Here is a 27,606-nt window from a genome sequence, read left to right on the forward strand (position 1 = left end):
TGAGTTGGAGTCTTACTCTGTTGCCCAGGCTGGAGTGCAGTGGCCTGATCTCTGCTCACTGCAAGCTCCACCTCCCGGGTTCACACCATTCTCTTGCCTCAGCCTCCCAAGTAGCTGGGACTACAGGCGCCCGCCATCACGCCCGGCTAATTTTTTGAATTTTTGGTAGAGACGGGGTTTCACCATGTTAGCTAGGATGGTCCGATCTCCTGACCTCGTGGTCTGCCCACCTCGGCCTCCCAAAGTGCTGGGATTACAGGCGTGAGCCACCGCGCCCGGCCTCACAACACACTTCTGACACCAGATGTTGTGGGGTAAGGGGTTCCCCGGACACCAGGCAGGCAATCAGTTCTGCAGCAGACACCAGCTGGATGTCCCCTTATTCAGTTCAGTTCTGACACTGTCTACCCCACAGGGTCAGACCCCACAGGTTGAGGGCTCAGTCCCGTAAGTCTGCTCCCCATTTTTGATGACAGTCACAAGCCGCAGCTTGCTCCACCTGTGCTTCTGATCAACAGCCTATACATTAGGATTCCCTTGATCTTCTCCTGGGATTCAGTGAATTTGCTAGAGCAGCTCACAGAACTCAAGGGAACACTGGCTTACGTTTACTGGCTAGTGGTAAAGGATATCACAGGTTACCCAGAACAGCAGATGAAGAGGCGCATAGGGCTCGGCGTGTGTGAAGGGTCTGGGAGCGTCCGTGCTCTCCCCGGGTGTGCCGCCCTCCAGAAACCCCTGTGTGTCCAGCTGTCCGGAAGCTCTGTCCTTCTGGGTTTTTCTGGAAGCTTTATGACGCAGCCATGACTGACTCTTTCACGGGTTACTGGTTAACCTTCAGCCCCTTTCCTTTCCCTGCCTTGGTCTTTCCTGTGACCAGCCCCTATCCTGAAACCACCTAGGGGCTGCTAGCCACCAGTCAATTCATTAGCATACAAAAGACACTTTTCACTTTGAAGATTGCAAGGATCTTAGAGTTGGATGTCAGAAAGAGGACAAGGACACTGACCAAATCTATATTTCACAATACCCCACAACCTAGCCTGTCATTTTCAAATACTTCAGCTCATGGAACGCAGGTCCTCACTCCCATCTAAGCACGTAATCCCCCTTTGTATTTTATGTGCACTTCTTATGTCATTCCTCTCTGCACTTTGTCGTGACCATTTTATTTACACATTTTTTCTCTGATTAAACTGTTTGAGAACAGGCCGCCTTCTATTCCTTTTTCAGGCTGTTGAGCAGTTCTCCATGCCAGGTGCCAGGCTGGACTAATATTTGTTCCCTTATTTAACCTCTTAGCTGCTTTGTGGACGGATGCTTATTATCTGCGTTTGTAAAATATTAATAGGAAACTGGCCAATCAGTAAAGCTATTTCAAAAAGAGGAGAAAAACAGAACCTGTTCACCACCTGTTAGCTCTGGGACCGTGGGCAAGTTCTTCATCTGCTCTATGCCTCAGTTCCCACGTCTGTAGGATGGGAACATTATTTTTTTTTAATTAATTAATTAATTTATTTATTTTCGAGATGGGGTCTTGCTCTGTCGCCAGGCTGGAGTGCAGTGGTGCGATCTCATCTCACTGCAACCTCTGCCTCCCAGGTTCAAGCGATTCTTCTGCGTCAGCCTCCTGGGTTGCTGGGATTACAGGCATGCGCTACCACGCCCAGTTAATTTTTGTATTTTTAGTAGAGCCAGGGCTTCACCATGTTGGTTAGGCTGGTCTTCAACTCCTGACCTCATGATCCACCCGCCTCGGCCTCCCAAAGTGCTGGGATTACAGGTGTGAGCCACGGCACCTGGTAGGGAGCGTTATTAGTTACTCGCTTACAGGGTGTTATAAGAATTAAGCGAGTTAGTGCGTGTGAAGCGTTTAGGAGAGAGGTCTGCACATGGTCAATGTGTCAGCTGTTAGGATTATTCTCCAAGGTTACGAGGCATTGGGGGATCAGAGCCTGGTCTGGATTCAGAAGCCCATGTCTTTGCCATTGAATTCCATGTCCTTCTGGGCCCTGGCACTGTGCCTTGTGAGCCACATGGGCTAAATAAATATTTGTAGCATGAATAAATGCATTTGAAATTTTTGGTGGTGGTTGTTCTCCAGGTGAAATGAATTTACTTAAAAGATGGGCCTGGGCATGGTGGCTCATGCCTGTAATCCCAGCACTTTGGGAGGCCGAGGCGGGTAGATCACCTGAGGTCAGGTGTTCGAGACGAGCCTGACTGAAACCCCATCTCCACTAAAAATACAAAAAATTAGCCGGGTGCGGTGGCGGGTGCCTGTAATCCCAACTACTTGGGAGGCTGAGGTAGGAGAATCACTTGAACCCGGGGGGTGGAGGTTGCAGTGAGTCAAGATTGCACCTCTGCACTCCACCCTGGGCAGCAAGAACGAGAGTCCGTCTATAAATAAATAAATAAATAAGAAAATAAAAGGTAAGAACATAACTTGGGGTGCATGAAAGAAGCAGAACGCTATGTTAGACTTCTGGAAAATACTTTTATGTACCTTAGCCAGGGCTGAAAAAGCAAACAGCTTCTCAAAATCAGTCATTTTAAATGAACTCGTTCCTGGGTGGAAAATATGGCTTCACGATAATCTGGCTCTAGAACGTGCTAGGGAACCAAGCAGTTAGGGGTGTGAATGGGAGTTCCTATTGCCCTCTCTTTGTTTAGAAAACGACAGTCCGCTCTGCACTGGGCGTAGCACAGAGGACAAGGCTGTGAGCGAATCAGGTGCCTGGTACTCACGGCAGGGAAGTCTAAAAGATGGCGGGTGTCTGTAGATAGTTCAGGATTATGATGTATTTTTAGGGTGTGGCTATCACTTTTATTATTGGTTTCTATACATGGGAACTGTAGAATCTGTAATAGGAGTTTTCTCACCTATTTAAATGCCGTCGAGGTAAGCTTGGGGAAGTGAGTTGGACACGAAAGGTCAAGGTCATTGTTAATAGGACAGGGCTGGTAAGAGACAAATACACTCTTCTGGCAAAGTTTCCAGATGGGTGGAGTTTATACTGAAGTTCACCAGGTTCTTGGGTTGTTGGAAATCCTCCTTCCTGCCTTTGCTGGGCACCACATTGTGTGCTGGGATGGAGAGTTGAACCAGCACGGGTGGTCTGCCAGGGAGGGTTGGCACCTGGGGACAAAGGTGCATGCAGGCAAGCTGACTGACGAGGTGGGGCATCCAGCAGGCCAGCGAGGGCCTCCGAGAGGAGGTAATGTAGGTGAATGCTGAAGCCGGAGGATGCATTGGTGGTGGTGGCAAAACAACAGGCTGGAGAGAGAATGAGCTCAGCCTGGGTGAGAGCTGAGAAGAGTCTTGGGAGACGGGGGCTGAGACAAGGCTGGCAGGGCAGGCAGGAGCCAGATCATGCTCAGTCTGCAGGCTGCTCTGGAGGGATTTTGTTAGAATAAAAAAGATTTTAAGCAAGGGGCCAGGCATGGTGGCTCACGCCAACACTTTGGGAGGCCGAGGTAGGTGGATCACCTCAGGTCAGGAGTTTGAGACCAGCCTGGCCAACATGGTGAAACCTCGTCTCTACTAGAAATATAAAAATTAGCCAGGCATGATGGTGGGTGCCTGTAATCCCAGCTACTTGGGAGGCTGAGGCAGGAGAATTGTTTGAACCTAGGAGGAGAAGGTTGCAGTGAGCCAACGTGGTAATGTTGCACTCCAGCCTGGGCGACAGAGCAAGACTCTGTCTCCGGAAAAAAAAAAAAAAGGATTTTAAGGAAGGGAGGTGGTGTGAACTTTTGGGAGGATCATGCTGGCTGCCAGTTGGCATAGACTGAAGAGGGATGGGGTGGGTGTGGGGTACTAGGGAGGAGAATTGGACCTGGGAGGTTGGTGAGAACAGATGGCTTGGCTGCTCTATCCAATTGTCACCGGATGGATCAGTCCCCTGTCTTTTGAAAAGCTAATTTGCCTCTTGAAAGCTGCTCACCTCCCTGCTGGGTGGTGGTGGGAATTTACACGTTTTTCTGCAGTCAGCCTTCAGACCCATCACATTCTAGGCTCCAGGGTAGTTTTTTCTCTGTTCAGGCACACTACAGTGTCTAACCTCTAGCTCCTGCAAACTCTAATTAAAAACACATTTGCCTTAGACCACTGTTTCTACATCTGCAAAACTCCTCTCTTTCCATGATCATGTTGAAATTATCTGAGCATGGTTGGGAGGCAGAGAGGGCAGCTTTTAGGTGAAAGCATATATTTTTCTGCTATTTGGTATATAATTAATTGTCTAGTTTTATTTGTCTTAACTCTTAGCGACCAGTAACTTAAATAAAGAACCGACCTGTGCAATTCAGAGTTCAAGAATTTAGAAAACGTTGCTGTTGAAATTGCTGTGAGTTTTGTACTTTAGGAAACACATGTGCTTTTCCTCCTTCTCTTGATAAAAGATATCATGGGGCAATTTTAATACTAAGTTTCACAGAGCTGTTTAAATCTTTTTTGTTTGTTTTTTTTGTTTGAGACAGCGTCTTCCTCTGTCGCCCAGGCTGGAGTGCAGGCCCGTGATCTCTGCTCACTGCAGCCTCCACCTCCTGGGTTCAAGCAGTTCTCCTGCCCAAGTTGCTGGGATTACAGGCACCCACCACCTCTCTTGGCTAATTTTGTATTTTTAGTAGAGACGGGATTTCACCATGTTGGCCAGGCTGGCCCTGAACTCTTGACATCAGGTGATCCACCTTCCTCGACCTCCCAAAGTGCAGCGAGAGCCACTGCACCTGGCTTAAATTATTTTATACACTGGACCTGTACAGTTTACATTCTTGGAGTAATTTATCATTTTTTTTTTTTTTTTAAACTGAGTTTTGCTCTTGTTGCCTAAGCTGGAGTGCAGTGGTGCGATCTCTGCTCAAGCTCTGCCTCCCAGGTGCAAACGATTCTCCTGCCTCAGCCTCCTGAGTAGCTGGGATTACAGGCGCCCGCCACAACGCCCTGCTCATTTTTTGTATGTTTAGTAGAGATGGAGTTTCACCACGTTGGGCAAGCTGGTCTCGAACTCCTGACCTCAGGTGATCTGGCCTCTCAAAGTGCTGGGATTACAGGCGTAAGTCACCGTGCCCGGCCACATTTTTTTTTTTTTTTTCAGAAGTAGGGAAAAATATTTTTCTGCTTGTCTCCTCAGGTGAATGTTGAAGTAAAGTAGATTAGGGTAAGGCAGGATGGTTGTCACTGGGGAATTTTGTACATTGTTTCCTAAAATGAGGAAAAGCAAACATAATGATGACATTGCATTTGTGTCTTGTTATCTTTGCTCACACACTAGCACTTTTTTTTTTTGAGACAGAGTCTGGTTCTGTCGCCCAGGCTGGAGTGCATTGGCATGATCTCGGCTCACTGCAACCTATGCCTCCTGGGCTCAGGTGATTCTCCTGCCTCAGCCTCCCAAGTAGCTGGGATTACAGTCATCCGCCACTACACCCAGCTTAATTTTTTGTATTTTTACTAGAGACGGGGTTTCACCATGTTGTCTCGAACTCCTGACCTCAGGTGATCTGCCCACCTCAGGCTCCCAAAGTGCTGGGATTACAGACATGAGCCACCATGTACTTTTGCCTACTGAATAACATCTCTAGATTTTAGCATCTAGAACTGGGCTGTCCAGTGCTTTAGCCACTTTCGCTTTGTGATATTTGGGCACTTGCAGTATGGCTGTTCCAAGTTGAGATGTGCAGGGAGCATACAACACACATCAGAATTTGACAATGGGGGCCAGGCGTGGTGGCTCACACCTGTAATCCCAACACTTTGGGAGGCCGGGGTGGGTGGATCACCTGAGGTCAGGAGTTTGAGACCAGCCTGGCCAACATGGTGAAACCCTGTTTCTACTAAAGATACAAAATTAACCAGGTGTGACAGGCCCCTGTAATCCCAGCTATTTGGGAGGCTGAGGCAGGAGAATCGCTTGAACCCTGGAGGCAGAGGTTGCAGTGAGCTGAGATCATGCCACTGCACTCCAGCCTGGGCAATAAGAGTGAAACTCTGTTTCAAAAAAAGAAAAGAAAAGAAATTTGAGAATGGGTATGGAAAAAAGAATGCCAGTTAGCTCATTGATGTGTTTTTTTTATGATGACATTTTGAAGCAGTAATACTTTGGACCTCTGGGTTAAAAAACAGAATATAAAAAGTAATCTTACCTGTTTCTTTGTAGTTTTTTTTTTTAATGTGATTATTAGAAAATTTAAGATATTACATATGTGGCTTGCCTTATTTCTGCCAGGCAACTCTGGGTGAAAGACGCTGACCTGGGAGCTCCCGGAAGCTTTATCCCTGGGCCCCTGTGAGCTGCCTGTCGTCATTCCCGCTGCCGTTCCCCCAGGAGAACTGTCCATGACTTGGTCCAGCTGCTGTGACCCTCCTACCTGCCAGCAGTGCTTATCTTCCAGCCCGGGGTTGATGACAGCAAGAGGGCACGCAGGCCTGCAGACCAGCTTTCTCTCAGAACAAAAGAGTTCAAGGAGTTCTTGAGATGATTAGGGTCCGCAGAGTTGGAGTAACACTCTTGAAATGCTCAAAAGCAGTTGGTTGGCGAGAATGGTTCTGAATTCTGCTAGCCACTTAGGCAGTGTTTGCTGTTGCTGGTTTTTCTATGATACTGTTGCATTTTAAACAGTCCTCTTGGAGGGGTTTCAACCCTTTTGGCTCTACCCCTCTACAATCACTCTAGGTCTTGTAGCCCGTGGCAGCATACCCGCAGGGAGAACTGTCAGGATAGCCTGTCAATGGAGGCCATGGCAATGAGTGGACGTTGCACTAGATTTTCAAGATCTGTTGACAAACCCCTGTGGCATTTGCACAGAGAACAAAGAGTTTAGATTGTGGGACTCGAGGCCTTCCAGTTTGCTGGTGTTGGTGAGAGAGAGCAGCACATCTGCATTCTGTAGAAGTCTGCAAGGAAGATTTATTGCCCTTTGAAAAGCCGAGGCATGCGCTTCAACACAGAGTTTTACATGGGTTCATCTAGGGATGCTTGTTTCAAATACTAATAGGGCATACGTCTTTGCATACGTCTTGGATATCTTGGACTAGGATGCTGTGGTGTTTTATTGGAGTATCTATGGTGGTGTTGCAGTGTTTCTGAATCATGCTGATAAAGGACATTTTTTTTTCTTACGAAGGGTAAATTTCAGGCGATATTTATGTAGCAAGCCAATTTTGTTATGTATACTTTTGTGGGAACTTCTAAAATAATTTTTAAATGGTATCTTTTTAAATGACTGGTCTTTCAGCTAAACAGTTTCACAACAAATACTTGGATAGCAGTGAGCATTAATTATTGGAATAAATTGTAGCCACAGAGGTGTATGTACCAACATTTTGTAGTGGATTACTCAGGGGCAATGCGTTGTTTTCTTGACAGAAAATGTATATGATTTCCTTCTTTCCTTCCTTCCGGCCTGCCTTCTTCCTTCTGCCTTCCCGTCCTCCCTTTCTCCTTTCTTTCCCTTTTCTTTCTCCTCTTCCCTTCCTTCCTTTGTTTGGAGCTAATGCAGATTTTTTTGGAGGCAGACCAGGTTTGAGAATCACCGAATTGGTGAATCTACAGACAAGGGGTGGGGAAGGCACCCTTGTGTTTTTGGTAACCACCCGGAAGGCCTTGACCTCACCCTTTGGAGCATTGGCTCAGTGCAGGAGTGCCCCGCCACCCCGCTGCACCCCAGAATCCTGGGACCCCACTGCACCCCAGAATCCTGGGGGGCTGCTAAGATCCAGCCCCTGTCATTCCACTTCTGCACGGCTGGATTGGTCCCTGGGCACTGTCTGATTCTGCTGCAAAGACAGGGGTGAGAGCCTCCTTTCTAGACCATTTCTTTCTTTCTTTTCTTTTTCTTTTTTTTTTTTTGAGATGGAGTGTTGCCCAGGCTGGGGTGCAGTGGTGCGATCTCTGCCTCTTGGGTTCAAGCAGTTCTCATGCCTCGGCCTCCTGTGTAGGTGTGATTACAGGCGTGTGCCACCATGCCCAGCTAATTTTTGTATTTTTAGTAGAGACAGGGTTTCACCGTGTTGGCCAGGATGGTCTCCAATTCTTGACCTCTGTCGATCCACCGACCTTGGCCTCCCAGAGTGCTAGGATTACAGTCATGAGCCATCGTGCCTGGCCAAGACCATTTCTTTAAATATAGAGATAAGATCTCACAATATTGCCCAGGCTGGTCTTGAATTCCTGGGCTCAAGCGATCCTCCCGCCCCTGCCTCCCAAAGTGCTGGGATCACAGGCTTGAGCCATATCACCTAAACACCTGAGAGTTTATCGGGAGCTTGCCTGGCTACTGCTGATTATGGCTTCTGAGTCTTGAGATTACTCTGCTTGTAGTTTCCTTCCTTCCATGAGGCTGAAGAAGGAGAGAAGGACTCCATTTTTCAGAGAGAAGAAGCGAGGCCAGGAGTGTTGAGGCGGAGAGGCCAGGAGCTGGGGCTGTCAGCTGCAGTCTGGTTGAGGAGCCGCATGCTGACTTCTCAGGGGAGCTCCTGCCCTGCTCCTCCCTGCCCCCGCCCTATTGTGTGGCAGGGCCCCCCTTGCATGAAGGCTTTACCACTGGGGGTTTTGCAGGTTTATTGCACGCATGTCCTTGCTTTTAGCCAGGAGTTTGGCTTTTTACCAGGTGGCATAGTGTGTGTGTGTGTGTGTGTGTGTGTGTGTGTGTGTGTGTGTGTGTGTGTGTGTGTGTGTGTGTGTTGGGGCGGGAGGGCGGCTTATATCATGGCCAGAGTGTTTGGGAAGGATTGATGGGGCGGGAGGGAGATGGATGGATGGGGATACTGGAATCCACCTCTAGGAAATTCCTGTGGGTGTCCCAGTGTCGTGCTGGGGAAGGCGCTCTTGCTGGGTTGAGCCTGTTGGGCATTCTTACCATTGGTCCTCAGGAGGTGAGAGGCTTCCTGGGAATGAGATAGGGGAAACAGAGGGTCTTTGTTCTGCTCTAGATGGGACCTGTCATCCAGGGGTAGTGGTGAAACTGATGAGGAGCCAATAGGAACTACGAGGAACTTTCCTTCCTTGGCCTCGGGCCTCAGAGCCTCCTGTGAGCTGCCTCACCGGGACATGGCTGTATCTGATGGACAAACCTCAGACCTCAGCCTCCTGGGCTCAGCCCATTCTCCATTCACCCCAGCAAGGTCTTCGCTGCGGTCCGCCTCTCACTACTTTGTCCCACCGCTTGATTCCCCTGAGGGAGATCTTGGGAATTTCCAAATTTTGGGTGACTGAGGGCCTTTCAAACTGAGAAAGAATTAAAAATGGATCCTTCAAAATGACTTGTCTACTGTGTGGTTCTTTTAAAACATAATTTGAAAAAAGTACATTGCGCTGTAAAACAGTAATTTTTGCCCACATTTTATTGGTAAGGGTGGAGGCGATTGTAGTCCTTAGTGGTTTGTAGAGCTTGGCGGGTTAGAGTCTGAGACTGTTTTTTCTTGTGCTGGACAAAGGTGAATGCCTTCATTGTTTCATTGCGTAGGGCTGTTAATAGTTTATGGAGGGTGATTAAGTAACGCTGCATAAGCCAATTTACAGTGTGTGTTAGTCTACACTGGCACTTGGCTAATTTGCAGAAAATTGGATCTTTCAACATGGGGCTTCCTCCCTCTACCCCATGGGGGCTTCTCCTATTCATCCCTCAGCAGTCTGGCTTCCTCTCCAACACCGCAGGCTCCAGTCCTCTGTGTGTCCCCACATTAGTCCTCCTGGTATCAAGTTTCAATGATCTGTTTGCACTTCATCCCCATTGGACTGCAGGCATCTGGGAATGAGGCGTGTCCCTTATTCATCTTTGGGTCTCTGGCACAGTATCTGTGTTGTTAAATGCGTCAGTGGCCACCTCTGCTTTCCATGAAGCATTTCTGATTATCCACTCACCTCCTTTCTCAGAGTCAGCCTATTTAATCCCCGCCGGTCCTGGGAAGTAGGTTGTATTTGCTTTTCCTCTTTTTTCGATGAGGAAACTAAGGTCCATGGAGGTTCATTTGTCCAACGCCACATGGCTCAGTTGTAGTAAAGCCAGGGTTCCTGTCCAGGTGGTTTGGCCCCCCTGGATAGAGCCATTATCAAAAACCACTATCCTTCGGTCTAGCCAGGAACAAAAACTTCAAGCAGCCCACAAAGGAGGGATATTTCACAGAATACCTGACCGGCATTCCTCAAAACTGTCAAGACCATCAAAGAAGGAGCATGATGATGACATCCATTGTCCCAGAAGGGGTCCTGGGACGGAAAAAGGACATTGGGTGGAAACTGGAGAAATTTGAATGAAGTGTGGCATTGAGTTCATAGTAAGGTGCCAATGTTGGTTCCTTAGTGTAATAAACATGCCACATTATGTAAGATATTAACAACAGGAACCAGAGTGAGAGGTGTACAGGGACTCCCTGTATTATCTTTGCAACTTCTCTGTAAAATCTACAAGCATTCTAAAATGAAAAGTTTACTTAACAACTTAACGACTATAACGCCACCACTAAGCCCACTTTACTCCACTGCCTGGCTGGCTTGTCATACACTCTGGGGACCCTCACACCTCGCTGCCTGGTGCCCACCCACTGCTGGGGAGAGACTGTGTCCTTGGGAAGAGTCCCCTCCAATTTCAGCACATATCAGTGACGGAGGGATATAACTAGGGCTAGTCACGGAGCCATGAGAACTGCTGCCCCCACTTTTTTTTTTTTTTTTTTTAAGCACTGTAGTCTGTTTCGAAGTCTCTGTTGAACCCAACAGGAGGTGTAATATGGAGAGCAATGAAAATGAATTTTGCTGTAGGAGGGAAATAATTTTCTTTTTCTTTTTTTTTTTTTGAGACAGAATCTCACTCTGTCACCCAGGCTGGAGTGCAGTGGCACGATCTCAGCTCACTGAAACCTCTGCCTCCCGAGTTCAAGCGATTCTCCCACCTCAGCCTCCTGAGTAGCTGGGACTACAGACATGCACCACCACACCTGGCTAATTTTTGTATTCTTAGTAGAGACGGGGTCTTGCCATGTTGGCCAGGCTGGTCTCAAACTCCTGACCTCAGGTGATCTGCCTGCCTCAGCTTCCCAAAGTGCTGGGATTACAGGCGTGAGCCACTGTGCCCGGCAGGAGAGAAATAATTTTCTATAGACAAAAATCTTAGTGTCAAGAGGACCAAAGAGGCATTTATGTCATTTAGATGTTTCTCATCGTCTTCAGCCTCCTTATCACTTTTCTGTTGGGGATAGTTTGTAATTGTAAGTTCTTTTTCAATGTTTTGGGAAAACATTGGGGAAGTAGCTGGGCTGGTAGTTTTGTTGGTTTGGAGAGAAGGTTGGTGCATGTGGTTGGTTAAATGAGGTCCGTGCATTCTTTGGTTCTGTAGCAAGGCCTTGAGAGGAAAGTTAAAGCAATATGAGGGCTGAAAGCCATCTAGATGTGACGCAGTAAGGTGCCAGCAGCAAGACCCCAAATACAGGTACTGCTTCATTGGGTAGAAGACCTATGGCATTTTTTGTTTGTTTGTTTTTGAGATAGGCTCTCGCTCTGTCACCCAGGCTGGAGTGCAGTGGCGCAGTTTCAGCTCACTGTAACCTCTGTCTCCTGGGTTCAAGCGACTCTCCTACCTCAACCTTCTAAGTAGCTTGGACTACAGGCGCATGCCACCATACCCAGCTAATTTTTGAATTTTTTTGTAGAGACAGGGGTCTTGCCATGTTGCCCAGGCTGGTCTTGAATTCCTGAGTTCAAGTGACCTGCCTTCCTTAGCCTCTCAAAATGCTGGGATTACAGTCGTGAACCACTGTGCCAGGCAACCCCATGGCTTGAAGCATTTTGATTAGCCATCTCATGTGATCTTTTTGTGTTCTATATCAGAAAAGCTAGGTGTCAGCTCATTTTTTGCAGAGATGTCTCAAGTAATGAATAACTGTGCTGAGCCACGGGTAGTAGAGCTGGAGCTTGAGTCCCTGTCTTCTAGGGGAGCACCCAGTGCCATTTCTGTAACCTCATACTGAAACCTTCCAACGGCCTGGCCTCTATCTCTGGGTAGCATGGTTTCTATAGATGCATTTACCAGACATTCAGTGGAGCAGTAAGTCTGGCCCTGTTCTAGGTGCTGAGGATTCCACAGCAAGTAAACTCCATTTCTGCCTCCCATAATGCAAATGATATAAGTATGATGTAAATACTGGTATAATGTTGAGTCAGAGCACTGGAATAACTTGTTTTGGTGTTGTAGAGAAAGTATACAAAAATTAGTTACAGACGTTTGTACAGGTCTCTTGAGTGTGAACTGCTTTCTAGATGTTTTCTGAAACCTGTAACATTTGTGTGTGATGAAAATGAGAGCTGATACTCCTTTGCTTGCAGATGATGGAAACTCAACAAAAACTAGTGCAAACTGAAAAGAGGACCTTCTTGCATATGTAATAAGGAAGGTCAAGAATGAAGATGGTGGTTGGGATAATGGAATCGAGGGAGTGAATGAGGTCAGGTTTGTCTGTTTTTGACCTGTTTGTCTGCACAGTTGTCTGTCTCTTCCTCCCTGTCTCTTTTTGTTTGTGATATAATTCACACATCATGACATTCACCCATTTAAAGTGTGTTAATTCAGTGGTTTTTAGCATCTTCACAAGATTGTACAGCCATCATCACTATTTAATTTTATCACATTTTCCTACTCCAAAAAACCCCCCACAAAACTCCATACCTGTTAGCAGCCACTCCCCATTCTCCCCTCCTCCCAACCCCTGGCAACCACCAGTGAGCTTTCTTTTCTCCTCTCCCTCTCCCTCTCCCTCTCCCCTCACCCTTTTCCCCCTTCCCCCCTTCCCCCCCCCCGTCGGTTCTTCCTTCCTCTTGCCCGCCCGCCTGCCTGCCTGCCTGCCTGCCTTCCTTCCTTCCTTCCTTCCTTCCTTCCTTCCTTCCTTCCTTCCTTCCTTCTCTGTCTCTCTGTCTCTGTCTCTCTCTTTCTCTTTCAAGATGGAGTCTCACTCTGTCATCCAGGCTGGAGTGCAGTGGCATGATCTTGACTCACTGCAACCTCAGCCTCCCGAGTTCAAGCAATTCTCTTGCCTCAGCCTCAAGTAGCTGGGATTACAGGCACCCGCCACCATGCTGGCTAATTTTGTATTTTACTAGAGATGGGGTTTCACCATGTTGCTCAGGCTGGTCTCGAACACCTGACCTCATATGATCAGCCCGTCTTGGCCTGCCAAAGTGTTGGGATTACAGACATGAGCCACCATGCCTGACCAACTTTCTGTCTCCATGGATTTGACTTCTCCATATAAATGGAGTCATACAACATGTGGTCCTTTGTGACTGCCTTCTTCTACTTAGCATAGTGTTTTCTAGGCTCATCCATGTTATAGCATGTATCAGTTCTTTGTTCATTTTTATTTTATTTTATTTTATTTTATTTTTTGAGACAGTCTTGCTCTGCCGCCCATGCAGTGGTATGATCTTGGCTCACTGCAGTCCGTGCCTCCAGGTTCACGTGATTCTCCTGTCTCAGCCTCCAGAGTAGCTGAGATTACAGGCATGTGCCATCACACCTGGCTAATTTTTGTATTTTTAGTAAAGACAGGGTTTCTCCATGTTGGCCAGGCTAGTCTTGAACTCCTGACCTCAGGTGATCTTCCCGCCCCGGCCTTCCAAAGTTCTGGGATTACAGACGTGAGCTACCACATCAACCTTATTGTTGAATAATATTCCATTGTATGAATAGACCGCATTAAAAAAACATCCATTCACTAGTTGATGGACATGAGGGTTGTTTCCATTTTCAGGCTGTTGCACAAAATGCTGCTATGAACATTTGTGTACAAGTTTTCGTGTGGACATACGTTTTCACGTCTCTGGGGTTTTTACCTAGCAGTGGAATTTCTGGGTCATACGGTAACTCTGTATTTTACTTTTTGAGGAACTGCCAAATTGTTTTCCACAGCAGCTGCATCATTTCACATTCTTAGCAGCAGCGCTCGGGGGTTCTAGTTTCTCCACATTCTTGCCAACACGTTATATGTCATTTTGATTGGTCTAGGTTATCTCTTCCTTAGCTGTTAATTCAGGGAGTGCGATTTTATGAAACACACCGATTGTTTTCGATATGTGATAGAAATCTGCAAAGGAATTAACATGTATGAAACAGAAATTAGAAATGGCTGTTTTAAGTTTATTTTCTTCCCATTGTGTTCTCGGGTCATTCATTTTTATGAAGTAACAACAAACTCCCGTTCTGAGCATACTTGTGTATTTTTTCTAAAAACAGTTGGTAGCCAGAAAACAACTGGGATTTCGTTAAGAAAATCTTATCAGTTTGTTTATTTGTAGGCATTTCTCCCCCCCCCCCCCCGCCCCCCAAAAAAATGATGTCTTATCAAGAGGAGGAAAGGACGATAAACTGGGAAGTAGGAGGTAAGGATGTCTGGTATCAGATTTCACGCAGAGTGCAAACATTTTGTGCTGGTCTTTTATTGCCCTTTCTGTCCTGCACCTCCTACTGCTTCCACCAAGAGGATCCTGGAATGCAGTTCTCAAACCAGCTGTTTTGTTTTGTGTCCTGTAAAAACAGGATTTCCCACTAGTTTTTGAGAGTTCTTAGTGGGACAGTTTTATACATTTCATAAAATCTCTGTCTCCTTGCCCCATTTACCTACTTGTCTTTCTTGGCTTGTTCTACTGTTTTCTTTTCTTTTCTTTTCTTTTCTTTTCTTTTCTTTCTTTTCTTTCTTTCTTTCTCTCTCTGTCTCTCTGTCTCTCTTTCTCTCTTTCTTTCTTTCTTTCTTTTTCTTTCTTTCTTTCTTTCCTTCTGCCTTTCTTTCTGCCTTTCTTTCTTTCTTTCTTTCTTTCTTTCTTTCTTTCTTTCTCTTTCTTTCTTTCTTTCTTTCTTTCTTTCTTTCTTTCTTTCTTTCTTTCTTTCTTTCTTTCTTTCTTTCTTTCTTTCTTTCTTCCTTCCTTCCTTCCTTCCTTCCTTCCTTCCTTTCTTCCTTTCTTCCTTCCTTCCTTTCTTCCTTTCTTCCTTTCTTCCTTTCTTCCTTTCTTTCTTTTCTTTCTTTCTCTTTCTTTCTTTCTTTCTTTCTTTCTTTCTTTCTTTCTTTCTTTCTTTCTTTCTTTCTCTCTCTTTCTCTCTTTCTCTCTTTTTTCTCTCTTTCTTTATTTCTTTCTCTTTCTCTGTCTGTCTGTCTTGTCTTTCTTTCTTTCTTGTCTTTCTGTCTTTCTTTCTACAGAAAGCATCTTGCTCTGTTGTCCAGGCGAGGGTATAGTGGCATGATCTCGGCTTACTGCAACCGCTGCCTCCCGGGTTCAAGCGATTCTCCTACCTCAGCCTCCTGACTGCCTGGGATTACAGGCGCCTGCCACCACGCTCAGCTAATTTTTGTATTTTTAGTAGAGACAGGGTTTCACCATGTTGGCCAGGCTGGTTTTTTTTTTTTTTTTTTGAGTCAGGTTCTCGCCCTGTCACCCAGGCTGGAGTGCAGAGGCACAATCACTGCTCACTGCAACCTCCACCTCTTGGGCTCAACCCGTCCTTCCACCTCAGCCTGCCCAGTAACTGACTATAGGCCTGTGCCACCATGCTCAGCTAATTTTTATATTTTTGGCAGAAACAGAGTGTTGCCATGTTGCCCAGGCCGGTCTCAAACGTCTGAGCTCAAACGATCTTCCCACCTCAGCCTCCCAAAAGTGCCGGGATTCCAGGCATGAGTCACCATGCCTGCCCTGTCCTACTCTTTATATTGCATAATTATTCCATGTGGAACAGAGAGACCAGATAGGGAGGGCATTAGAGTGGGCATAGTTTACCTCTGTGCTTTTTAGAGCCAAAACTATTTTATTTTGTTCTAATTTTACTGTTTTTTTTTAAGAGATGGGGGTCTTGGCTTATCTTGTTCAGACTGGAGTGCAGTAGCATGATCAGAGCTCACTGTATCCTCAAACATCTGGGCTCAAGGGATCCTCTTGCCTTAGCCTCCCAACTGCGGGAGTATGTCTGGCTAATTTTTTTTTTTTCTTTTGAGACGGAGTCTCGCTCTTGTTGTCCAGGCTGGAGTGCAGTGGCACCATCTCGGCTCACCACAACCTCTCCCTCCTGGGTTCAAGCAGTTCTCCTGCCTCAGCCTCCTGAGTACCTGGGATTACAGGCATGCACCACCACATGCAGCTAATTTTATATTTTTAGTAGAGATGGAGTTTCTCCATGTTTGTCAGACTGGTCTTGAATAATTTTTTTTTTTTTTTTTTTTTTGAGACAGAGTCTCGCTCAGTCACCCAGGCTGGAGTGCAGTGGCTGGATCTCAGCTCACTGCAAGCTCCGCCTCCCAGGTTTATGCCATTCTCCTGTCTCAGCCTCCCGAGTAGCTGGGACTACAGGCGCCCGCCACCTCGCCCGGCTAATTTTTTGTATTTTTTAGTAGAGATGGGGTTTCACCGGGTTAGCCAGGATGATCTCGATCTCCTGACCTTGTGATCTGCCCGTCTCGACCTCCCAAAGTGCTGGGATTACAGGCTTGAGCCACCGCGCCCGGCCGAATAATTTTTTAATTTAAAAAAATTTTATAGAGACGAGGTCTCACCATCTTGCCCAGGGTGGTCTTGAACTCCAAGGCTCAAGTAATCCTCCCACCTTGGACTCCCAAAGTGTTGACATTACAGGTGTGAGTCACTGCACCCAGCCTAGAGCTAGAACTATTTTACAAGCCGTCCACTCTTTTCTAGTGCCTGGTATATGATTGGGGAGGGGGTGTTAGGAGATATTTGGTAGAAGGATGGACTTGTGGAAGTATGGCGGGATGGAAGAATGGGTGGGTGGGTGTAACAGTTATAGATGGATGAATTCTTTTAGGCATGTTGGCTGATTCTTTAAGTCCACTTTCTAATAAACATATATGTGTTGGCTGCATAATGATGGTTAACTAATAGATAGAATAGTTTGACTTTTGTTCATTGTATCGTCACATTCCTACAATGTTTGAGGTACTCTCAGCAATTTGGAGATGTCTCATTTCTTTTAGTGTTAAAATTGTTTCTGGGACTACTACTAGTCACTGTAGTTTAAAAGATTAACTGAAAAGGTGTTTTAAGGAATTGTGAGGAAGCTGGGGGAAATCAGATGATAAAACTCAGGCCAGACACGGTGGCTCACGTCTGTAATCTCAGCACTTTGGGAGGCTGAGTCGGGTGGATCACCTGAGGTCAGGCGTTCGATACCAGCCTGGCCAACATGGTGAAACCGAGTCTCTACTAAAAATACAAAAATTAGCCGAGTGTGGTGGTGCACACCTGTAGCCCCAGCTACTTGGGAGGCTGAGGTAGGAGAATCACTTGAACCCAGTAGGCAGAGATTGCAGTGAGCTGAGATCACGCCACTGCACTCCAGCCTGGGCAGCAGAGCTAGACTCCATCTAAAAATAATAATAAAACTCAGGACTCAATCAGGTGGCAAGTTGGAATCCATAACTATGGGAATAAACTCTTTATAGAATTACACATTCATAATTGAGGCATCCTGCCATTTAGCATAGTTCATTTTGGTTTTGATTTTGATTGGGAGTGTGGGATGGCAGTGAATCTTTGTATCTTTTCCCGTGGAACATTGACCAAAAGATGAGTGTATTGTTGGTGATACCTTTTACCGCTTTCTTTTCTTCTTTTCCTGCCTTTCCACTCTTACTACCGTAAATCTTTCATGTTATGAAAGCTCTGGATGAAGGCTGCTGTTCCTAGTGGTTACAGAGTTTGATATTGTGGGCAGGATAAGGGGAAGGAATGTGGGTGCTATTCGATCCTTCCCATCCGGTGCACTAGAGAGCTGGGAAGGACCAGAAACATGGGACAGATTGCTCTGTGAACTTCACGGTAATGAGCACAGGTAGCCCTCAGTTTACAACCTTACTGTGTTTTTTTAGGTGTGTTTATTAGTATTTGGAACACTATGGTCTTCAGTGGCAATAGTGTTGTTTTGTTTTTCTTTTTTTCTTTTTTTTTTTTTTTTGAGTTGGAGTCTCGCTCTGTCACCCATGCTGGAGTGCAGTGACACGATCTTGGCTCACTGCAACCTCTGCCTCCCTGGTTCAAGCGATTCTCGTGCTTCAGTCTCCCAAGTAGCTGAGATTACAGGCCCGTGCCACCACGTCTGGGTGATTTTGGTATTATTTGGGTGATTTTGGTGGTGAACTCCTGACCTCAAGTGATCTGCCCTCCTTGGCCTCCCAGAGTGCTGGGATCACAGTTGTGAGCCACCATGCCTGGCCGCAGTAGTGTTACAAATGATCCTTTTGCCCACAGGCGAGCTTGAGAAATGATGACAATGATGAAAGCTATAAATAGCTGAAATACATTCCTTCAAAAAGTGTAGAGTATTTCAGCAATAGGCCAGTCTAGGGAGTTATCCAACACTTCTGGCAGCATCTTTGAGAAGAAATTATGTCTGAATTCTGAAGCACAATGTCAGGAACACATTTTCCCCTGGGATTTAAGGATGGGATCAGCTCTGATGGACGGGCCAGTTGTTGTTGGGGTTGTCTATATAGAGAACAAACATCTATCATTGTTCTCCAGCCCAAAGACAAATATTACAAACTCGGAACTCTCAACCACACATTTCCAACATTATCAACTGTGTGCTCGCCAAGTTTCTCTCTTGAGACTCACTTCATTACTTTTCCTTCCTCTGTAGTCGCTCAGGGTGGAGCTTTGACTTGCCATCACCTTCAACTCCTGAGCCTAAAAACCGCCTGTGTTCCTTTCAGAGCCTACATGGCCATGGCTGAACGGAAGCTTACCTCTGTGGAATTGGATGCAGTTCTTCAGAAATGATTGCCAGCCTCGGATTTAAAACCCTGTAGTCTCAAGACAAGGAAATGAGTCAGAGGGACTCACTTAGCTGTCGTGGGTGCCCTACTCTGTTTGAGCACTCTATAGCATGGACCTATAAAGGCCACCCACTGCTGTGGGGGATTCTGGGTGTCCAGGGATGCTTTGGAGACTGGCTGCTATCACTTCAGGTCCCCTGCTGAGGGTGGCTGTCTCTGCAGGGGAGAAGTCTTAAATTTCACCTTCCCTTCATTTCTGAATCTTAGGCTTGTGCCCCAGCTCACAGTGCTCCCTCGTCCTTGCGGCTTGTGTTAGAGCTGCGTTTGTCATACTCATTTTATACTGGTGATGATGCTGCCATGCTCCCTCCCCCCCCTTTTTTTTGAGACAGAGTCTTGCTCTGTTTCCCAGACTGGAGTGCAGTGGTGTGATCTCAGCTCACTGCAACCTCTGCCCTCCGGGTTCAAGTGATTCTCCTGCCCAGCCTCCTGAGTAGCTGGGATTACAGGCGCCCACCAACACGCCCAGCTAATTTTTTGTATTTTTAGTAGAGATGGAGTTTCATCATGTTGGCCAGCCTGGTCTCAAACTTCTGACGTTAGGTGATCCACCCGCCTTGGCCTCCCAAACTGCAGGAATTATAGGCATGAGCCACCGTGCTTGGCCAATGAGCACCTTGCTTTGCTCCTCTCTCGTTCTCATCTGCATGTGGCTAAGCTTTTTTCTGACAAGCTTTGCATTGGGGTTTGCAAGCATTTGGAAGTTGAGATAGCATCTGAGGTTAAAGAGCGCAGTGGACAGGCTGTGTCTGCATGGTTCCAATAATCTGCATTAAAAGTCGGCTCTCCCTTAAAAAACACACACACACACACACACACACACAGACACACACACACAGACACACACAGACACACACACACACACACAGACACACAGACACACACACACAGACACACAGACACACACACACACAGACACACACACACACACACACACACAGACACACACAGACACACACACACACACAGACACACACACACACACAGACACACACACACACACACAGAGTGGACAGAGAGGAGGAAAAGAAGAGTGTTCTTCTAGCACCACTGCCCACCTGTCGGCCTCTGCTCCTCTTTCCCTTACGTTTGTCAAACTGTTTGAATTGGGCTGCAGGGGCTACTTTCTCTATTCTGTGTGTACCCAGTTTTAATGATACCAGAAATTAGGTCTGTCCCAGGTATACTTTATCTGGACTGACCTCCATTCTTGGGATTTTTGAAATTCATGGGATTTAGATGACAGAGTCTGCTTTCAATTAACTAGGTCACTGACAATGAATGGTTTTGTAAGTGCCTTCAATTTGACCATGGCTCTAGACCACTATTACTCTAGAATAGTGATTCTCAACTAGAATGAAGCTGCAGTCCGCAACAAAGAATCATCTCGTCCACAATGTCAATAGCACCGAGGTGGAGAAACTTGTATTACAACTTTGTGTCATGAAAGCCATGTGTCCTTTGATGTGTCTTTGAGTCATAAGAATCAGGGGAAAAAAAGCATCTGATCAGTTGGAAAGATAACTCCTACTTCCAACAGAAGAAAAAAAAAAAGAGAGACTGTAAAACAGGTGGAAAAGTGCTGCTTAAGTCCGTGATGCTCACAACCCATTTCTGCAGTTCATCAAGAACAAATATCCCCGCTCCCTTGGCCCTGTGTTAGAGATCGCCTAAGCCGGGTGACTTCTTCACTGAGTCATTGCAGGCAAACAGAGGAAAACTTTCTTTTGGCTGTTGAATTTACTGCAGATTTCAATAGTCATGTTAATTTATCTGATGCATTACAAAGTTATTTGACCTCTGTGTCTTTTTATTTTATTTTATTTTAATTTTATTGTTTTTGGAGAGAGAGTCTCACTCTGTCTCCCAGGCTGGAGTGAGGTGGTGCAGTCATGGCTCACAGTACTCTTTACTTCCCAGCCTCAGGTGATCCTCCCACCTCAGCCTCTCAAGTGGCTGAGACCACAGGCATGCACCACCATGCCTGGCTTACTTTTTGCATTTTTAAAATAAGTGACAGGTTCTCTCTAGGATGCCCAGGCTGGTCTCAAACTTTTGGGCTCAGGCAGTCCACCTGCCTCGGTCTCCCAAAGTGCTGGGATGACAGGCATGAGGCACTGTGCTGGCCCTCTGCATCTTTAAAAAGGAAAAAGCAGATCACATTTCAGGAGCAAATTTTGAGTTTGTCGTGTAGGTGGCCAGAGAGTCCTGAACTGAGGTACTTAACATAGGCGAGAGAAACAGCTGTGGGAGATGAGTCGGCACAGTGCCCTGTTCCGGGGCTGAGACTAAGTTGTATGTTTGGCTAAAGAATGTTCTCTTTTTCGTGAACCTGTAATTAGAACATGCCGTACAGAATGGTATTTAAAGTCCACCATCATCTCTTTTTAGGGTTGTTTCTCTAACTTTACTTATTTTTTTCAGAGTTCAGGAAAGAAAATCATTTTTAAAATCGGAAGAGAAATGTAATAGTTTTCAAAAGGGCAACAGGAGGTTAAAATTGGTGATGGTGGTACAATCGTCTTTATCTTAAAACAGAGGCCAGCAACTTTGTGTGTCAATATTTAGGCCTTGTGCAGCAGCTTCACTTTGCTATTGGAGTGGGAGGGAGTCGTAGATAACAGGTGATGAATGGGCCAGGCTGGGGAGGTATCACCAAGCAGGAGGCAGTTGGCCAGGGTTTTATGATTTTCTTCCAGGGAGGGGAATAATTGTCCACAATGACACCATGGTACAATCTACCACAACCTCATCCTTAGACTAGCTTGGGCAAGTCTCCTCTGTGGTCCTCTAGCCCCTCTAGTCTGTGCTAATGGAGAACAGGGACTTAATGAATTCAACGTGGCCCTTAAATTTCATCGTTATGGGGTTGTTGTTGTTTTGATGTTTCTCAGCCCCTGTGTTGCTCAGTTACAGAAATGTGATTGGGTTTTCCTACTATGGAATGGTTAGGAATGTTCATGTGCATTTGAGAAATATATAGACTGGGAAAACAATTTTTTAAAAATGATGGCCAGGTGCGGTGGCTTACGCCTGTAATCCTAGCACTTTGGGAGGCTGAGGCGGGCGGATCATGAGGTCAGGAGATGGAGACCATCCTGGCTAACACGGTGAAACCCCGTCTCTACTAAAAATACAAAAAATTAGCTGGGTGAGGCGGCGGGCGCCTGTGGTCCCAGCTACTTGGGAGGCTGAGGCAGGAGAATGGCGTGAACCCGGGAGGCGGAGCTTGCAGTGACAGAGCGAGATTCCATCTCAAAAATAAATAAATAAATAAAAATAAAAGTGATTCAAAATTATTGATTTATAATTCCACAGAGAGAAATTCACCCGTTATAGGTGCCCAGTAGAATGAATTTCAGCACATGTATACGGTTGTGCAGCCATCGCCACAGGGCAGTTTTTGGACAGATTTCCACCTTTTTCACTCAGTCACTGTCCCTCCCGCATCCAGCTTTGGATAGCCATTCATCTATTGTCTGTATCTATGGATTTGCCTTTTCCAGAAACTTCATATAAACAGAACCCCACAGTATGTAGCCTTTTGTATTTGTCCTCTTTCACTTACCATGATGTCTGTGGTCCATATTTGTTGGTGAATATATCAGTGATTCTTTTTTTTTGTTTTAAATAACTGAGGAGTCCCATTGTATGGATTTGTTCTGTGTATCTCTATACCAGTTACTAGACCTTTGAGTTGTTTCCAGTATTTGGCTAGGAAGAATATTGCTGCTATGAATATTTACACACAAGACTTAAAAATATTTTTTTTTTGAGTAGACAACTATCTAGGAGTTATATTGTTAGGACATACATGGTAAGATTATGTTTAGCTTTTTAAGAAATTGCCAAACCGTTTTCCAAAGCAGATGGACCATTTTATATTCTCAGTTTCTCTACACCCTCACCAACATTTGGTAAAGTCGGCCCCTTTTATTATATCCAGGAAATCATTGTTGGCAGAAAATGGAGCCTCTGTGAACCTTACGTTTGAAGAAAGGGATGGTATTGCCTCTCTGTCTTACAGGATTGCTGTAAAGTTCACAAGGGGATAGGAATTTATGCACAAATGCTTTATATTGCAAAAACGTTTCTGGTGATTATGTACAGAAAAATGTTCAGCCATTATGTTAACACTCACATATTTGTCTCAGAGATTAACACGCAAACTTCTCCAATTTTTAATAAAATGTGTATGTTATGTTCAAACTTGTTCCACCTGCTAATAAAGGCAATTTTTAATCAAATTGTGAGCCTTTTCCTTATGCGAGGTTGCCTATATTGTGTATTAAATTATCAGCCTTATGTAGCAATGACTGAATGTAATAGTTTGCATATGGTGGGCAAATTTTTCTTTCCCGCTCCAACTTAGATGGTCTGGACACTTCAAATGTCTGCCTGTGACTTCGTTTTCAAGTGCTTGTGGGTGGCCTCTTTTGGACCTGGGCACATGTGTTCTAATAGAGCAGAAGTAGAAAGATTGGGGTCTCAGAGAAAGCACCAGGAACAATCTATGTACAAAATATCTATTTCAGCGGTTTAACTTTGCAATTCCGATTCTATGAAAATTGCCAGTTAATACTTTTTCAAAGAACAAAGGGGGTGTTTTGAATGCATTTTGCTTCCCATGTGTGGAAGACAGCTGTTTGTGATAGACCTAGGAAAACTGGCCAATGGGCTGTGGATTTGAAATCTGGGCTGGATTTTGTAAAAGTTGCTTATCAGCAGTTCTTCACACCTGTTGGAAAAGACCTTTGGACTACAGGACCTGAACTGTGTGTTTGATCATAAAGTACTGTGTCAACAAAGGGCTTTGTAGTACTTTAAAACGAAAGGGTAAAGAGAGCCCACAGTGAGATACTAAGTCAAACTGCACGCTTTAGTGAAAAAATACCTTCTGGGTGGCCTGTGGAAGCCAAAAGATACATATTAATCCTGCTGACCATTTATAGTCATTTGATACTGTTGCACAATCTCAATTTCATTCTTACTAAATAGACAATTTTAATTGGGAAACAGGTGTGTGAAATCCTTTTTAACGAAAACAGTGCTAGTGATGGTCACAACACACAGAAAGGTTTGGACTAGGGGTTCTGGGATGGAGCTACACTGGGAGTTTTTATTTCCTGATTTTAACCTAATGAGTAAAAGTTCTTGCCTTATATAACTTTGAACATTTTCATTGCTGCGAGCATGGGCGTGCGTGTGTGTAGGGAGGCGTATATTTAAAAGCTTTCAAATATTGCAGTCCCTGACATGTGAATTAAAGAGAGGCTGAAAAAAGTCATCAGGCATTTGGAATCTTTTTCTAGAATGTTGTAAGTAATGCAGTTTGGGTACGGAGGGATATTTGAGAGACCAGCCTCTTGGCAGATGCCTGAAGTCCGTGTTCTCTTTGGAAACAGCTGTTTGCTAATAAAGAAATCAGGACTGACAGGCAGTTGTGAAGTCTCATTCTTCATGTGTGTTATCAGTGTCTCAGCCTGAAGCAAGAGTAGGGGGACGTGAGGGACTTGTGTGCAAATGGGTACTGACCCCTGTTGGTGCTATGTGTTCTTTAAATAGGCAGGTCTCAAGATTTATATAGGAGCACTTAATATTTATTTTTGATGCTATCTGCCATCTTTATAGCAGATGATTTAAACTCCTCTTTGGCGCATCTTTAAAGAACTGTGAATGGAGTGAACAACTTAAAACCTCCTTAGTATGTACCAGGGAAATGAGTGCATATGGGGAGGGTCTCTTACAGATAAGGTCGCAATAGGGGATACTAGGAGAGTCACAGAACTCTCAGGGGGACTGTGTGAGTTGGTCAATGGGGAAAGGAGTTTGTTCCATTTCAATATTGGGATCTCCAGCCACCGTGATTTTAGAAATGCTTGTAGAACCTATGTCTGGGGATTCTAGCTGGCCCGCCCGAAATTCATTCATCAAACTCAAGAGTGACTTAACTATGGCTTCTGAGTAACAGTTAACGTTTTAGGTCCTGGTTTGTGGATTTTATTTATTTATTTTCTATTTTTTTGAGATAGAGTTTACTCTGGCGCCCGGGGTGGAACGTAGTGGCACAATCTCAAGTCAGTGTAACCTCTGCCTTCTGGTTTCAAGCAATTCTCCTGCCTCAGCCTCCTGAGAAGCTGGGATTACAGGCATGCGCCACCATGTCTGGCTAATTTTTGTACTTTTTTGGTAGACGTGGGGTTTTACCATGTTGGCCAGGCTGGTCTCAAACTCCTGACCTCAAGTGATCCACCCATCTTGGCCTTCCAAAGTGCTGGGATTACGTGAGCCACCACGTCTGTCCTCCGGCTTGTGGATTTTAAACAGTGTCATCGTGGGCACTGAGGGAATGGAGTAACCTTTACGTCAGATTTTGTGTTCTTAAATGTTCCTTTCTAGGAAGATGAGAACAAATAGTTATGTGTGATAACAGGCCATTTAAGGCAACTCTGTATTGTTAGATTTTAATTGCTCATTGATGAATGCATTTGATTTATTTATGCATTATTTTCAGGAGACAAGTAGAGTCAGTGTGATGTGTGGGAAGAGCATGGGATTAGGAATTTGGAGAGACCTGCCTCGGTCACTAGCTGTGTGGCACTGGGCAAAGTCTTAAGCTCCAAGCTGCACTTACCTCTTGGAATTGAGAGGATTCCTATTTTACGGAAGGTTAGTATTCAATGTAATGTCACTGAGGCTCCTTAGTACATGACCCTGATAGTTCATGACCCTGATATATCGGGGGCACTCTGTTACTGGAGGTGACTATGTTTGCTATTGATTGGCACCATTTAAAGTAACATAAAATGTTGAGTTTACTGGTGTGTCATTTATCCCCTGCCAATTCTATGTTAAAAGAGCAGTACTAGCTCCTTCAGCTGGAAGTGGAACATACCATAACCAGTATATTTCAAAGATTTAACAAAACAGAAATAAATGAAATGTAGAAAATTCGAGAAGAGGAGTTGTTCAGTTAAAGTGCTATTTTAGTAAGGGAGGGAGGGAGAAAAAAGTGCTATGTCAAGTGATAATTTTGTTCTATTTCCACGTGAATACATTGATTCATAGGATGTGCTTGGTGTCATTTTTGTTGGAAATGAAATTGTTGAGCATAGTAGAGAAAGTTTATTGAGATACTGAAGCTCGGTGTTGCATTCTATCATATGGGTATACATCATAAAGGTAATTTTTTTTCTTTTTTTTTAATTTCAGTGATTTTGGGGGAACAGGTGGTGTTCAGTTACATGAATATGTTATTCAGTGGTGATTTCTGAGATTTTGGTGCACCCATCACCCGAACAGTGTCCACTGTACCTGTTGTGTAGTCTTTTATCCTTCTCCGCCCTCCCACCCTTCTCCCTGAGTCCCCAGAGTCCATCGTGTCATTCTTATGACTTTGCATCCTCATAGCTTAGCTCCCACTTACAAACGAGAACATATGATGATTGGTTTTCCATTCCTGAGTGACTTCACTAGAATAACGGTCTCCAACTCCATCCACGTTGTTGTGAATGTCATTATTTCATTCCTTTTTATGGCTGAGTAGTATTCATGAATGTCATTCTTTGAATGACCAGGAAATACCCACTAATTCCTCCAAACTTTATCACTTGTGTTTGAAAAATGGTTTCATATGATGAAATCAAAGGACGATGAAATTGAGCCTTAAAAAAGCTCAATATGATATTTCATTTGTCCAGTGGGGAAATAAATAAGTGGAAATGAGATCAATGCCAAAAAATGTGCCCAAGATTAAAAAGTAGGATCTCGAAGTTGCCGTCTTTTAAGATACAGTCCTGAACTTTGAAGTTCATTAGGTGTCTCATGTAATCCTAACAACATTTGTGCTGGTGGACTGAGTTCTGATACATATTAGAAACTTCAGTTCCTCTTTTGGAGAGTCCAGTTTGCACATGGATTTTGGTATAAGTAGGAGTCGAGGGAGTGGTCTAATGTTCTCCAGGTGCGCAGGTGTACCGGACTTTGACCTAAGAGGATGGGAGCCATTAGTTTCTGAAGAGTTCTCAAAGAGGGTGAAGGCTTGTTGTGACCTAGTTAAACTTTTGCTTTCTGGAGCCCAACTGCCTGTCAAATACTCACTCAGTCTTTGTGATGCTGGGCAAGTTTCTTTACCTCTAGGCCTCTGGTTCTCCCTCTGTAAGATGAGAATGATCGTAGTGTCTGCCTCATCATCTCAAATGAAGTAATCCACGTAAATCAGTTGCATGGTGTGAACACAGGGGCTAGCTGCTATTTTCTTAGTCCCTCTTTGCCTTCTCTGTCTGGTGGGACTCTCAGTCACACTTGTGGATAGTAAAGCCTGTGGATGATGCTTCCTGAAGATGTGTTCTTTGCTTGAGAAAGACGTTTACTTTTCAAAAAGATTTTTTTTTTTAAAGGAATATAGGAGTTATGGTAATTCCGACAGTAGAGTTTCGCCACAAAATGCAATCCAAACTCAGTTCAGTCTTGTTTTGTTTTGTTTACAGGGAACACGGGTCTGGCTGAGAGAAAATGGCCAGCATTTTCCAAGTACTGTAAATTCCTGTGCAGAAGGCGTCGTCGTCTTCCGGACAGACTATGGTCAGGTAAGAACAAGTCCCTGCAGCTTCCCAACATCAGTGGTCTGCTCTGTAGCTATTCTTGCCCAGGGCATGTGTGCTTGGCCCCGCTACACATACACACGCTTTACATTGTTTTCCTAAGTGATAATTCAGAATCCCAGTGGGAATGTAGAATGTACACCGTGTGTGTGTGTGTGATAGATACAATAC

General features: G+C 45.1%; 2 protein-coding genes across 30 annotated transcripts in view; one reads left to right on the forward strand and one right to left on the reverse strand.

Annotated features, from left to right (window-relative positions):
• BASP1 (brain abundant membrane attached signal protein 1) overlaps positions 1 to 27,606 on the reverse strand; it is a 1,209,505-nt gene that overhangs the window by 366,877 nt on the left and 815,022 nt on the right. Inside the window, exon 1 of one of the 29 annotated variants that reach the window (XM_050794708.1) lies at positions 19,143 to 19,146. The exons of 26 other annotated variants lie outside the window; for them this stretch is intronic. The gene's annotated coding sequence lies outside the window, so the exon portion shown is untranslated. Of the gene's footprint in view, positions 1 to 12,789; positions 12,795 to 14,305; positions 14,311 to 19,142; positions 19,147 to 27,606 lie in introns of those variants that run through there. 2 more of the 29 variants (XM_050794722.1, XM_050794716.1) reach the window with 2 other exon arrangements.
• Positions 1 to 27,606, forward strand: part of MYO10 (myosin X) — a 275,069-nt gene that overhangs the window by 32,272 nt on the left and 215,191 nt on the right. The window contains exon 2 of the mRNA XM_050794761.1: positions 27,322 to 27,420. Coding sequence (XP_050650718.1) covers positions 27,322 to 27,420 — 99 coding nt within the window. The remainder of the gene's footprint in view (positions 1 to 27,321; positions 27,421 to 27,606) is intronic.

Source organism: Macaca thibetana, chromosome 6 (genome assembly GCF_024542745.1).
Source record: "Macaca thibetana thibetana isolate TM-01 chromosome 6, ASM2454274v1, whole genome shotgun sequence".
Taxonomy (NCBI): domain Eukaryota; kingdom Metazoa; phylum Chordata; class Mammalia; order Primates; family Cercopithecidae; genus Macaca; species Macaca thibetana.